Here is a 15,062-nt window from a genome sequence, read left to right on the forward strand (position 1 = left end):
GTCGGTCACGGCTACCTTCTTGGGAGTAGTAGCAACAGAGATGCAACCAATTATCAAACTTTATGATTAGAACATAAACAGTACTCATTAAATTAACTTTTAACACATAATTTCTACAAAGCCACTAAAGCGTGTAACAGAGACATCTTTTTGCAACGTGGCTGTAGAACTTATCAAGATGCAAACACTAACCAAGTTCCACTATTCTAGTTAGAATAGTATACATATTACACGCCAACCACATGAGGTTATAAGCTAAATACAAACGCATAATCAAAGCCAGTAAGGATAAAACATTCTTTTGTGGGTGTGGTAGTAACTGAGATGGACATTATCATCAATTTCACATGAGTGTTGCCTAAGAATGATCATCAAAAACACAAACTTTAACCCAAGTCAGTGAATATTAAAATATGGATCATGATGACCTTCTAATGAAATGTAGTCAAAAAATTACATAATCATGAGTTAAATGCAAAACCTGAACCTAACCCAGTATAATGTGAAAAATAGGTCAAAGTAACCTTTATTGTCATAGGTGTAGTATAGATGTATATATAAATCAACTTTAATGATCAAAGTAGAAAACAGAAAAACCATCAAACTGAATCAAAGTCAGTGAAATATGGGTCAGAGTCACTTATCTTCAAACTGACAATGCAGTACTCATAAGATGCATCCTCTTAACAAGTTTCCTAATTCCAGGTATAGCAGTATTATGGAACATGAGCTAAATGCAAAAACTTAACATAAACCAGTAAACTGTAAAATGTATGCAAGGGCATGGTACTTAAAGAGATGCAAACAATTAATTTGATTTTTCCAGTATGAACAGAGGTTGAGACTGAACCAAGTCAATGTAATGAAATATGAAGTGACCTACTTTTGTGTGGTTATGATCTAAATACCAAAACTTAACCTAAGCCAGTAAAATGTAAAATTTAAGTCACCATGACTTTCTTTCATTGTATGGTATGGTGCTAAGTGAGTTATAGACAATCGTATTGTTTGATGATTCAACCATGAACAGAGCTTGAGAAATAAACTTGAAAGTAACACAAAAACCAAAGCCAATTAAGCATGAATATGGGTCATACTGACCTCCTTTTCTGATGTTGGTGTAGTACTCACTCACAAAGATGCATCCCCTCACCAGGTCTCATAATCTAGTTATACTTACATTGACATCACTTATGTTGACAAGACGCTTATTTGAATAAAAAAACAAAGTCCTGGTCCCTTGGTCCACTATTACTTCCAAAATTGTCATGGTTATGTCAACATTGAGATAAAAAATAAATGTACATGTTGACAGAAGCCACTGGTACCAGCTTGAACAAATCCTTTGTTTTCTAATCATTTATGTCGACAAGCTGCCAGTTCCGACCTGTACTTTATTGAACAATTAGTTGATCTTGCTGCCAGGCTTTAATGTTGCAGCCGGATAAAAAAAAAAACAGGCTAGTGTTTGGTCCTACAAAGTTGGCCTCTCATGGCGACTTAAAAAAAGCAATGAAATCTGATCGATTCTTGCATTTTTCAAAGTGATCGGTGATTAAAACAAGTTTATTGTGCTGTGAAAGTTTCCTTTATAACTTTATTTAGCATGTGTCAATGTATACAATATTATGCCTTCATTAATCATATCAGCCGCATATCTCTTGTTCACTTTTATGTACTTTTCATGATGACTTCTGTAACTAAATACATGTACTGTTTAAACCAACTTGTTGACAGGTTTTCATTTCCCTGTGAGTAGCCCCATCCCCTTGGTAACCTCAATAAGATGGGAACAGACTGACCAAAATCTAGGCCAATTTAAGTACATGTACTTGAAGCATGTAAATAACAACTATGCAACCATATGCTAATGCTGACATTGAATATTGTAGTGAATGTTTTTCATAGGATGTGACCGATGCAATATTTTATTGTGGATTTTGTTACACAAAGATAACCAATTTGTCAATATACAAGTTTATTTTACACTGGTTTTGTCTTCATGTACTCAAAATTTCCATTGTTTGTTTTCTCAAAAGTGTAAATGCTACTCAGTTATGACAGGTCACCCCTTGCTGACAAATTTAACTTGTATCTTTTTTTAGACACCCCCCAAACACTTATCTCAATATCCGCCTATGTCGCCAATATTTCCTCGGACCCGAGGATGTTGACATAAATGGGTAGGACTGTAGTAGTATATATAAACAGTATAAAGAAAACTATTTTTTCATGAGCTAAGCAAAAACACCTTTTTAAAGGTAATAACATGTTATGAGTAGATAACTGACCATCATTTGTGGTACGGGTGTTTTACTAAGAGAGATACATAAAAATCACACCAAAATTTTCTTAACACTAGTAGTAGATTTAAAGAAGGTCAAAGTTTGTTAAATTCTAGTGCAGGCATCTGTGTATGTGTGTAGTAGTGTTTTACATCACAGAAACACAATAAAATGATTATGAAATGCCAACTAAAGATAACTTTCTAACAATTAAATAAAAAGTTCACAAAAAGTTAGGAAGATAAACCCTTCAAAATAAATATAAACATTGACTGCAACAATATAAAACATAACAACATTAAAATTCTGTAATTTTTTTTTTTTATTAAACGTAAAATCTTGAAAATATTACAATTTGAGTTAGCAGGTGTTCAGTTTTTATTATGCCCAAGCAGTTGGGCGACTTTGGGCCCAAAAATTGTCAAACTCAAGTTTTGAACTTAAGACTTTGTTTTGACTAATCATAAATGATGTACGTTTGAAAGCTAGTTCTGACTGGCTCATTCTGGAACTCAAGCTCAGAGCTGTACAATCTCCAGGACTTGACACAATGAGCAACTGAAATAAATCAGAATCATCAACTGTAACAAGGGATTATTTTGTGAACAATGATAAAGATTATACATATGACAGAACATTATCTATCCTTTCAATAATGTAACTGTCAATCCAACAGATTTCCACATTGCATACTAACCTCTGTTACATTAGCAACAAAAGCGGGATCAGCAAGATTTGTCCTTTTGGCATAACCAAACTTGAATGACTCAATAATCCGGTGATACGTAAGAACTCTCCCATCAAGCGTCTTCAACACATCTGGCTCAAGTCTGTAACCTGGTCAAATTGTACAAGATTGAGAAGATCAAATATTTAAACCAATTTCATTGTTTGATAAGGGCTGATTCCAATGAAATTCATACAGATAAAAAGAGGAAAATATGTAAGAGTACGAAACGCTGAGCATCCTTCCTCTATTTGTGTCATCTAATAGGAGCATGATTACTCTACTAAAAGGGTGAACTTCTAATGTTAATTTAGCACAATGTAAGACAACTCACCATCAAAAGTTTCCCAGGCAAATCCAGTGAAATTTTAAAATTCATGTATGGGTCAAAGGTTCTGCTTTCATAAATGAGGAGTGGACACTGCAGCTATCACTAACACAGTGTGATTCAGTTTCTTTGGACATGAATGGATTAGTGTTGATTCAGAGGCATGGAGGTCATGATGACTTGTATGCATACATCAGTCACTAAATCAAACACATTGCTGATCCAGGTGTTTCATCTTAGTGGGACAATCAGTCTGCGCCTCTCATTTCTTAATTATCTTCATAATCAAAACTGATGGTGGGAAGGAGTATGCCTTCATTACATCCCAGCTAATTAAAAAAGCATGCATGGCCCATTCTTCCGGGGTTGAGGAAAAATTAGAAGAAAAGAAAGGTCAAGTAACTGACAGTCCAAAAGGGCACAAACTTATCAGAAGGTTCTTGGTACGACAATTCTAATTTAAGCAGTTTCCTCCCTTGATAATGAATCTATTAGGACACTGAGCCAGCCAGGGATGTGTTGGACTTGAAAATTACCTGATTTTGGGAATACCCAAGGACTGGTGATTGTTCCCTACTTCGCACAGGTATGTCACCACATCTGAACTGTAAGACTTTATCAGAACAGAGTTTCCATGGATATGTTCCACCCATGTGTGGAAGGCATTGAGAATAGTTTTAATTTCCAAAAGGTTAATATCCAAACCCTTCTCTTAAAGTATCCATATGCCACTGAGCATCACAGGTCCAGTCGTAACCTGGTATTGCAATCAGTCCACCCCATCAGCAAGTAGGCTGATGAGCTGTACAAATTTTTCATCTAAACAATGTCTTGTTGTGATGCTTTCTCATTACACAGTAACTATACTTTTGATGTGTTTAGCAACAAGTTAATATGAGCTAGGAGTTCATGTCTAGACAGACCAAATGTTGAAAACGGATAAGGTCAGACTTCTCAACATCGATTACACAACATGAACTGCAAAGTAGGTCATTCATGTCATTACCAAATGGTTTTTAAGTATGTTGTCCATAAACACTGACTTCTCTGTGAAGGTTGTCTTGAACTGGGATATGATCTGGTCTAATGTCTTATTGAAGGTACAACTCTGAAGTCTTGGTTGATGCTTTCTCCAGTACATGAATTATTCTTGTTGATGGGTTTGTGGAGACACCAATGGTTCCATACCTAGATGGACCAAAATGTTGAGAAGGGACAAGGTCCAAATTCTCAATGAGATTATCCACCACAGAATGAGGGAAATAAGGTTGTTCATGTCATGAACCAAAACCCAAACTTACTGAATGTTTTTGGTGTGTCATGCAAGAATGTTACCATCCATGCTGAACTCTTACTTAAGGCCAGAGAGCTTAGATTGGGGTTATGTAAATCAGTATATGGAAGTATGCGTCAGACTTGTCAAGACTGATAGCATATTTGTGTAGTGTTTGCATCCTAAAATGACAGTTTGGTGTGGTCTGTTTGTCTAGATTGGATGGCTTCTTAAGAAATGCCAAACCACTATGAATTTGACAAATGGTCAGTCTGGTCAATTGGTTAGCTGGCTGGACCAGTTGGTCAGCAGTTGGAATGGCATACCAAACATGGCATATATCCAGCAGACCAGTCAGCTTGCAGTCAGAGATAACATATTTGTTTGCGCACCCTCAAGCCTCATTTGCAAAGTCCTAGCCTTATCTCCAGTGGGATTAAAATATATAAATGCCTTTTCTACTCATTGACATATTGACTACAAATCCAAGGCCTCATTGGAATCATCTGTACTTTCTACAGTATTCATGAATACAGTATCTTCTGGCACTGTGCTGCACCTAAATGGACAGGAGGCAGAGGAGGAGTCATCTCAATATCACCCATGAGATTAATCAATTATTATACTGCATTCACAGATACACAGTATTTTCTGGTGCTATTCTGTGACTTCTAAGCAGGTGAAGAGGGCCTTGTTAGGCATGAGGGCTGGATAGGACATCTCAACATTCTCCATGATAGGGCATCTCAAAATTCTCCAGGATAGGACATCTCAACATTCTCCAGGATAGGACATCTCAGCATTCTCCAGGATAGAGAAAATACTGTATCTGTGAATACAGTATAATCATTGATTAATCTCATGGGTGATACTGAGATGACTCCCCCTCTACCTCCTGTCCATGTAGGTGACTTCTAAGCAGGTGAAGAGGGCCTTGTTAGGCATGAGGGCTGGATAGGGCATCTCAACATTCTCCACGATAGGGCATCTCAAAATTCTCCAGGATAGGGCATCTCAACATTCTCCAGGATAGGGCATCTCAACATTCTCCAGAATATGACATCTCAGCATTCTCCAGGATAGAGCATCTCAACATTCTCCATGATAGGGCATCTCAACATCTCAACATTCTCCAGGACAGGGCATCTCAACATTCTCCAGGATAGGGCATCTCAACATTCTCCAGAATATGACATCTCAACATTCTCCAGGATAGGGCATCTCAACATTCTCCAGGATAGGGCATCTCAACATTCTCCAGGATAGGGCATCTCAACATTCTCCAGGACAGGGCATCTCAACATTCTCCATGACATTAATCAATGATTCAGACATGAGGAGTATATTAAAAGTCATGCTACAATATATTTGTGCATGATCTTTTACAGCCCTTGAGCTGCTGTTTCAAGATATTGGACCAAATATTTTTGTACCAAAGTATGAGCAATTGTATGGGTAGACATGTTTCATGCCCATCCTCTATGAGCAATTACAAAGTGGATACATCTCATTTCCATCCACAATGACATGGGTAGACATATCTCATGTCCAAGTCCATCCTCAATGACATGGGTGGACACATCTCATGTCCATGTCCATCCTCAATGACATGGGTAGACACCTCTCAAGTCCATCCTTTGACATAGATAGACATATGAGCAATTATATAGGTAGACACATCTCCTGTCCATCCTTAAAACTGCCACGGTTGATAAGTGCAGTGCCAAACAAATGAATGTTAGCAGTTGAAATCACACATGAAAATAACATTTGGTATGATAATTGCAAGAACATGAATAATTTCACTGTAAATCACAAAAGTGGTGTATGCACCAATAAAATAACATTTTGATTCCTTACTATACCACTGAAAATATAAGATGGATGATTTCAAATTTAAGTACATGATTAAATGAATTCTATGGAGGCCATATTTACAGCATAAAAGTGAAAGTAAATACTGGAATAGTCAGGTATAATGGTTGCCAGAGGATACATGACTTGTAAGAGTACCTTCCCTTTACCTATTTATTAGCATTATTATTATTATGTGTGGTTTGGATTTTTAATGTAGCTTTAACAATTTTCTAGCCATATTGCTACGATATCTGCAGTGTGACAGTTTATGGTGATGCTTAGCACCAGGGTATCATACCACAGACATCTAGCATCATCTCCCACCCAGTCACATTATCCTGACAAAAGGCCTATCAGTCCTAACACTAACCTCTTAAAATGCTGAGCACTAAGCAAGGCAGCCACCAGTGCCATTTTTATAAGTCTTTGGTATCATTTGGCCTAGGTTTGAACCTGTGACCTCCCGCATCTGATGTGGACACTCTAACCACTTAGGTCACCGGAGCAGTCAAATGATGATAATAATAATAATAATATAGACAGAAATATTTTTTTATTCTTTCCAGGAAAGCATGATTTAGAGGTAGCAGAGAAAGTTATCCTAAATTAAAGAATTTGGCAAAGAAATGCTCTTCTTGTGCATCAATTGGGAATTCATTCATGAGAACTTTCACACACTCACAAATGCATTGGCACACATCCAAAGACATACACCAAGTTGTGCTAAATGATAAAAGATAATTTATACTAGATTTGAGGCTAGCAATCAGTCTATTTATTGATATTTTAATTTGAAATAATGGAGCAACTATGGTTTCCTAGCACCAACAAGCTTTTAATTTGTGCATGCACAGACTTGCACTTATAAAAATGCAACACACATGTACACATTAAGTTCAAAAAGAAAAGAAAAAACCCAAATATACAAGATATTCACTATGCAGCAACTAACCAAAGTGCTAAAGCTATGCTCCAAAAGGATTGTCAATGTCCATTTTTTCTAGCTAGGGTCATTCACATAGCAAATCTCTCTCTCTCTCTCTCTCACACTTGGATGTACACAAGTAAAGAAATATGTACCCCTCAACTTCAGAGACATTACTGAAATGAGCTAGATAAAGACTAGCAGATAAATGTTCATATTCAGTGGATACTGAGGCAGTGAATCAATAGTGTGACATTATTCTGATATGCATTTACATATCAAAGACGAATTAAAAAATACAATCAAATAACTAACTCTGATGTGTTACTTGTCACATATGCTCTTAGTCAAATCTTGATGGAAATATATATGTGCTTGATACCCCAAATTCTTGCATAGCTCTTCAAAGATGTATTGAGGCAGGCAGGACAAGATGATCCACTAGTAACACATGCAGCTGTTAATGACATAAAATTCATGCATACAAATTTCATGTGACAAATGACAATGGCCATTAATCTTTGTGTAGCCATATATATTTTTGTAGTTAAGCAGCATTTAGAAAAAAAGCCAAAAATAAACTCCAATCCTTTTGAAGCAATAAGCAATATTGATAAGCAATATATTGAGATTATTACAGGAATTTTATTTAAAAAAGTGTTGCCAGAAACTTTCTCTGAATATTCTGTTACATAGGTTGACAAGACTTTAAGCTCCCTTTAGCTAAAAGGAGTATCTGGGAGGGCTGGATTTGCAAGGTAGTAGATGGTTTTATACCTGGATAACATATTTAAAGAAGAACCTACCATCTAGAATGTTTAGAATGAACACAAGGACAGGTCCCCCTGATGGGGCTGGTGGGGTCAATACTCTAAGGCCTTTATTCCTCAGGGTCACATTCAGAGTAGAGTTCCAAATGATCCTGTATTTTTTTAGGTCCTCTGCTGTTATTATTGAGCCTGCAAAAAAATCAATACAAATATGTATGTTTGAATGTGGTACCATAATTACAAAAAATCTATATGTTTAATTGTACAATCATTTATTGTCACTGTATGCTAATTTACACAATTATAAACATGTGTATGATGCACACTAAATTGCAAACTGTGTCCACACATATCTACTGTTATTGCATGATGCAGCAAATCTGGGTGTACAGATATGGTGTACAGATTTGGGTAATTTGGGTGTACAAATCTGGTGTACTGATTTGGATGTACAGATTCGGGTATACAGATTTGGTTGGACCTGCAACCTACGCACGATCAGTATTACAATGTGCATGACATGAAGGAACTTTTTGATACAATAAACATCACTTGTATTATAGAGTTCCTGAAAGCAGTGAACATTTACTCTAAACTCTAACTTTTATGCTATCACCTACAGCACTTTTATGCAATATATATACCATCCCTTTTTTCAATACCTTTTCATTACTCTTCATTAACATACACCATTTACATCCCCCGTTGATCAGGAAGCTTTATTTTTCACTGTTACCATCTTATCATTTTAATTTCAACTATTTGGTTTTTATATTGCTGGTTGATATGAGACTTTTTATAATTTTTAAAAGATTATACATATAACATTTTGTATGGTGCTAAATAGCCAAACAGTGCTGATGTGCCATTAAAATACAATAAATCAATCAATCAATCAATCACATTTGGTTACGTGTACAGATCTGGTGTAAATATTTGGATGTACAGATTTGGGTGTATGTATTTTGGTGTGCATATTTGGGTGTACACTCTTTCTTCTGCTGGAGGTGCAATATGCAAGGTGATCAGATCACAAGAAGAATTCCTGAGTTCAGATTGACTGACTACAGGCATCTATGATCTATTTTCAGAGTATGCATTTCCTCTGACAACAGAACTTATACCTGTTCCAGCAGGCATTATTGCCAAGTGACAATGTTATATGATGTCATATGTCATGTGATATCATCTCATATAATGTAGTAAGTATATTATGGTTCGACCCCTTGGGAAATATCCTCTTACAGTGATGTATAGGAGAACAGTTGTTGTTGTTGTTGGGTTAACGCCATTTTTCAGTACACGATAGGCTATACATGGCGGCCAGTATTAATGGTGGAGGAAGAACCCGGGAAATCCCCGGAAAGAACCACTGACCCTCAAGAAGCTACTGGCAAGCTTTCTCACATACCCACATTGGCCAAATATGAGACTCGAACCTAAGCAGACAGAGGTGAGATGGCAGTGATCCGTAACAGAGAGCGCTTTAGACCACTCGGCCACTCGGGGCCCCTAGGAGAACAGTTCCCTCAGGAAAAAGCAATTGTAGAATAGGATATCTGAGTTTATGCTTTACACAACTTAGTGTTATCTGTTTACTTTGGCAACTACCATATATACTTGATTATAAGTCAAATAATAATAATAATAATAATAAGGACTTTGTATAGTGTCTGATCTTTAGAAGCTATAAGCGCTTTACAACATTAGACAACACCTATAACATAAAAAACATAAAATGATATGATTAAAACAAAAAACACCATAAAATTAGAAAACATAAAAAACATGCTAAAAATATTTAAGGTAGGAAACATTATTAGGTCTTTAAGTTTGTTCTTGCAGTTGAAATAAGTGCGTATTGAGAGCACACTTGAATGGGATCACTGTGCCTTTGTGTCTAAGTTCAGTGGGCAATTCATTCCATGTTGCTGGGCCGTGGTATGCAAAAGGTCGCTGTCCATATGACATTGTTTTCATAGTGGGAATAATGAGTTTACGACTGTCAGAAGAGGAGCGTCAGTTTCTTGCTGGTGTGTACACATGGGTGAGGTCGGATAGGTATGTTGGCCTGGAGTCCCTCAGTGAAAGGTAGCACAGAGAACAAATTTTGTGTTTCATTCTGAATTGAATGGATAGCCAGTGTAGGGTACTGAGCAGTGGGGAGGTGTCCTCTTATCGTGGTACTCTAAGTATGATCCGAGCAGCTGTGTTTTGAACTTTTTGAAGTTTCTGGAGCAGATATTGAGAAGAACCAGACAGAATTGAGTTACAATAGTCCAGTCCTGAAAGTACTAATGAACACACAAGTGTTTTAGTGGCATCAACTGAAAGATATTTGTGAATGGACCTGATGTGTCATAGCTCAAGATATGCAGCCTTGCATATGTTCATAACATGTTTCGTGCAATGTGAGAGTACTGTCCAGAGTAACACCTAGGTTTTGTACTGATTGTGTGAATTTAATGTTGGTGTTGCTGATATTTATTGTTTGAGGTAAAGGATGTGAATGAGAAAGTCTTTGTGCTGTAATCAGAATGGCCTCAGTTTTATCATCATTCGTCTGCAGCTTGTTACATGACATCCATGATTTCACATCAGAAATGCACCTCTCTACACCTTGGATGGTAGCATCAACTTCAGTTGGGTGGCTAGATTTGTATATTTGGGTGTCATCAGCATACAATTGGTGAGACACTGGATGATGATCTATGACACTTGAGAGCGGAAGAGTGTATAGAATGAAGAGAACAGGTCCAAGAACAGACCCTTGTGGAACACCACAACATAGGTTAACTGGGCTGGAGTGTATTCAATTTGCAGACACAATTTGTGTCTGGTTGACCAAGTAGGACTTGAACCACAGTAAGGCTGCATCATGAATGCCAAATACATGCTGGAGATGGTGAATATATTATGGTCTAATGTGTCAAATGCTGCAGACAAACCAAGGAGGGTGAGGACTGTAATATTTCCGCTATCCAAAGCAGAGAAAATGTCATTAACTACTTTCAGAAGAGTAGTTTCAGTACTGTGGCAAGGGGAATATGCAGATTGTACATTGCTAAAAAGACTGTTTGAATTCAGATGAGATACAAGATGGGATACAGCAACCTTTTCTAAGATTTTTGATATGAATGGGAGATTAGAAACTGGGTGGCAGTTCTTTAAATCGATATGGTCTAGTGTTGTTTTCTTCAGCAGAGGATTTACAACGGCAGTTTTGAAAAATAATGGGAATTCCCCAGATAAGAGAGAGGTATTAATAACATGTTAGTGAAGGCAATACTGGATCTAAGCACTCAAGCAGCAGTGATGTTGGAATTGGATCAAGTTCACATGACTTTGGTGCACTCTTCATCAGGATTGTACATACGAAATCCATAGAGACAAATTCAAATGCTGCTAATGGTTGCCGCTCAAATTCTGTATCCCAAATTGCAAACAACAAAGATCCTGATCTGCCAAATCATAATGTGCCTGCAGATCAGGGTCTACATTGTTTGTTCTACTTATTATTCCTAACAAACAAACTGAACAGACCCAGATCTGCCAGTGTATTAGGCAACGGCAGATCTGGGTATGTGCAGTCCGCAGTTGGACTCGACTTATACATGAGTATATATGGTATATCTCTAAGTAAGCAAGTGTTTATGGAATAGCAAGGGCTTATGGTATACACTCATTTCTGCAAGATATGGAATCTGAATGCACGTTTCAAGAAATAAGATGTCTCTAAAAGTATTAATATGACTAGAGTCCAATTTTATATGGGACACAAACTCTTGTCATTATGCAAATGCATGCCAAGTTTTATGAAAATATCTCATATGGTTCTGGAGATAATACCAGGAAAAAAGTGGGACTGACATGACTGTGTGAGAAAAGTGGGACAACTCTTACCCTGCTGATCTAACAGACTCCATTCTTTCTATAGGACACAGTGTCTAGTCATGATACAAAACCATACAGAGTTTCATGAAGATATCTCAATGTGAACAAACTGATTACATTATAACCCCAGAAAAAAGCCTTGCATACGGCACAACTGATATAAAAGTCTTGTGCAGCAAGCACATGGTAAATATTTTGCAAAAATTGCATCATATCTATAAGGTATATCAACATGTATGTAGCAAGCTCAATAATGTATATTTAAAGACCAAAATATGTTTACCAACTTAAAAAAAAAAATAACAATAAAGAATTTTAATTAAGTTCATTTCCAAGGGCAAAGTTCCCATATTTTACATGAACATACATATAACAAAGCCAGAGCTATGGTGTTCAACATTTTTAAGTTCAGTTTGATATGTAAAGAACAATAACAAAATAATATAGTTTTGTTTTCTTGAATGCCTATGGTATGAACACAAGTATATGCATGATTATTTAGTCACAAACTGGGGACAGACAATCTCTAATAAAATCATATATACCTGTTTATAAAGAATAACCTCTTTTCAGCTTAGGACTTACAGTTATTTCAAGGAGAGTTCAGTTTACAGTAGTCTGCTTTAAATTTGTAAAATCAATGCTCATTGTGCAGCTTGAAATGATGTCCTCATGTTACTATGACCTCGTACCTATGGGTATTATAAATTGTTTGGATGTAAAATTACATAAAGAAAAAGAAAAAAAATCATTTATTAATTCTACTAATCAAAATACAATGAAACCCTGATATGTAATGTATCACACAATATCCAACCAAGTCAGTTAACAAAAGAAAATATAGCACATGTTTCCTCTTAGCTATACAAAATTGCATGGGGGAAAGGAGAGTGTTACACAAGTATGGCTTTAGTGATGCATGTATAAACTTTTTAAGTAAGTAATGTCTTTCAAAATTAGGCAAGAACAGTGTTAAGGTCAAGAAACTTATCAGTGAGATAGAGTAAAAGGAAACAACAGACATCAAATAATTTTAGAAGAAATTTAACATCAAGATGGTCATAGACACCATCAGGGAAGCCTGGAAAGAGGCTATGCAGCATTGCCTTAATGGTGTCTGTAAAACATCTCAGATGCTGTTGTGAATGATTTCTGAGGCTTTGCTGCTAATAAATTTATCAGTGATGCATGGCATGAGTTGACTGTCAAGATGGTTAACAGTGTGGGGCTGAGTATGTCAGCAAGAAAAACAAAGTGAAGCTGCTCAATTTCAACAGGGAGGAACTTTCAAACAAGCTTTTTCTTGAGCTGGATAAGGAATACCATGAACAGGAAGAGACCATGGAAGAAAATTAAATGTCTTCCCTTGAGTTCTCACAGTGATGCAGTCAAACATTTGGATGCTTAACTTCTTTGATAAAAATAACCCTATAGTGAAAGAAGTGCTAAGGTTGCAAGGTTAGAGAGGGAAATCAATGCACTGAGCTTTACAGGGAGAAGTGACACTGTTCGATGCAGTCTTCCAAGGACAAATTCTTCGCTATCTTGAATCAATCAACCAAATATCAGCCCTCCACTTTTAGAAGTGAGTCAGCTCACCAGAACTTGCCACCATGCCATCCAACCCCATTTGAAATATATTTCTGATCATCTGAAGTTTTCTACCAGGATGATGATGGATGGACTGATGATTCTTGTTGTCCATTCTGTATTTTTTGTGCATATCTTATAATGTAAGTGAATAAATATGTTCTTACAACATTTTGGTAACATAATAAATGTACTGGTTGAAAAAGGTTTTAATTTGTTACCTTTGGCATCATAAATATGAGGTCTATGGGACACGACCCCTCTCACTTTTCTATTTCTTAAAGGAAAATTCACTTTGAGTCATGCCAATTCAACATGCTCAAGGTTTCTCAGGAACATAATGTATGTGTAAATCCTTAATCTCAAACAGTTTTAATGTTATAGTGTGTAAACGAAAGTGTGATGGAAAATGTTAAATATTGAATCATGACCTTGACCTTGAATTTTGGGTCCCAGCATGGTAAGCAGCATGCCTTCATAAATGTATAAGTATACAGTGTGACCCCGCTATAACATGGTAGTTGAAAGCCATAGAACCTGACCATGTTATTGACCGAACCATGTTATAAGCAACTAGGTCAGTTAGCTGAACAAAATGATACATGTACCCCAAAATCTTTGCAGGGGGGTGTAATAAATGCGGGCACAAAATACGTCCTTCATTGCCACAGTTACCATCTTAAATTGATGCATATTAAACGAGAAATACACCTGTACTGAAAACAGAGAAGGTATATATAATATATTACTTAATCAGAGAACCACACGTTGGTACATATACATGTATATTGTTTATATATACATGTCTAATGTATAGCATGAATAGTATCAACACCGTGTACTCACCCGTTAATCTCATCACATAAATTGAATCCAAAAATATGCATACACATAGATCAAAATATTCAATAATTTTGTCACAGGTCATATAGGTCTGAATTCAGCACAATCATTTCATGAATGATGAAGCACACTTACTTTTCAGCACGTCCCAAGTTGGTAAAAGTTTGCATTTTAAGCCACCATTGGTAGCATTCATAAGCATAAACTTTTTTCCTGTAAAAAGGAAACTTTCATGGCACAGTAAATGTGTTCTAGTCACGTTGGAAAATGAAAAATCTCCATCAGATTCCATTGCTTTTATTTAAGTTTGATACTGACTTCCTTTGAAGAAAGGTTCTTTGTTTTTATTGAAGACTGTACTCAACTTTCTTTGATGAAGGATGCATGCATTATTTAAGTCACCGCTAAAGGACAGCATTGGAGAACCAAACAAATTCCCATTTCTTATTGTGGCCGCAACATCAAATAACTGTAGTGCATGACTGAGACTGATTTTTTTCATTTGCTAGGTACATTTTCATAACATTCGGTGCTTCAAAGGTAATCTATTTTCTTTGAAATTTTAGCAAA

The 15,062-nt window shown here is 36.4% G+C and overlaps 1 protein-coding gene across 4 annotated transcripts in view; it reads right to left on the minus strand.

The window, feature by feature from the left end:
- Positions 1–15,062, minus strand: part of LOC149793316 (glutathione hydrolase 1 proenzyme-like) — a 114,114-nt gene that overhangs the window by 69,112 nt on the left and 29,940 nt on the right. For all 4 annotated transcript variants that reach the window (XR_016422762.1, XR_016422763.1, XM_089967283.1 and 1 more), the window contains exons 7-8: positions 8,202–8,354; positions 2,983–3,122 (exon numbers count right to left, since the gene is read on the minus strand). Coding sequence is in view for 2 of the 4 variants with exons in the window: in XM_089967283.1 (XP_089823409.1) it covers positions 2,983–3,122; positions 8,202–8,354 (293 nt within the window). In the remaining 2 variants the exon portion in view is untranslated. The remainder of the gene's footprint in view (positions 1–2,982; positions 3,123–8,201; positions 8,355–15,062) is intronic.

This window comes from Sinohyriopsis cumingii, chromosome 8, assembly GCF_028554795.1.
Source record: "Sinohyriopsis cumingii isolate HCF-2022 chromosome 8, ASM2855479v2, whole genome shotgun sequence".
Lineage (NCBI taxonomy): Eukaryota > Metazoa > Mollusca > Bivalvia > Unionida > Unionidae > Sinohyriopsis > Sinohyriopsis cumingii.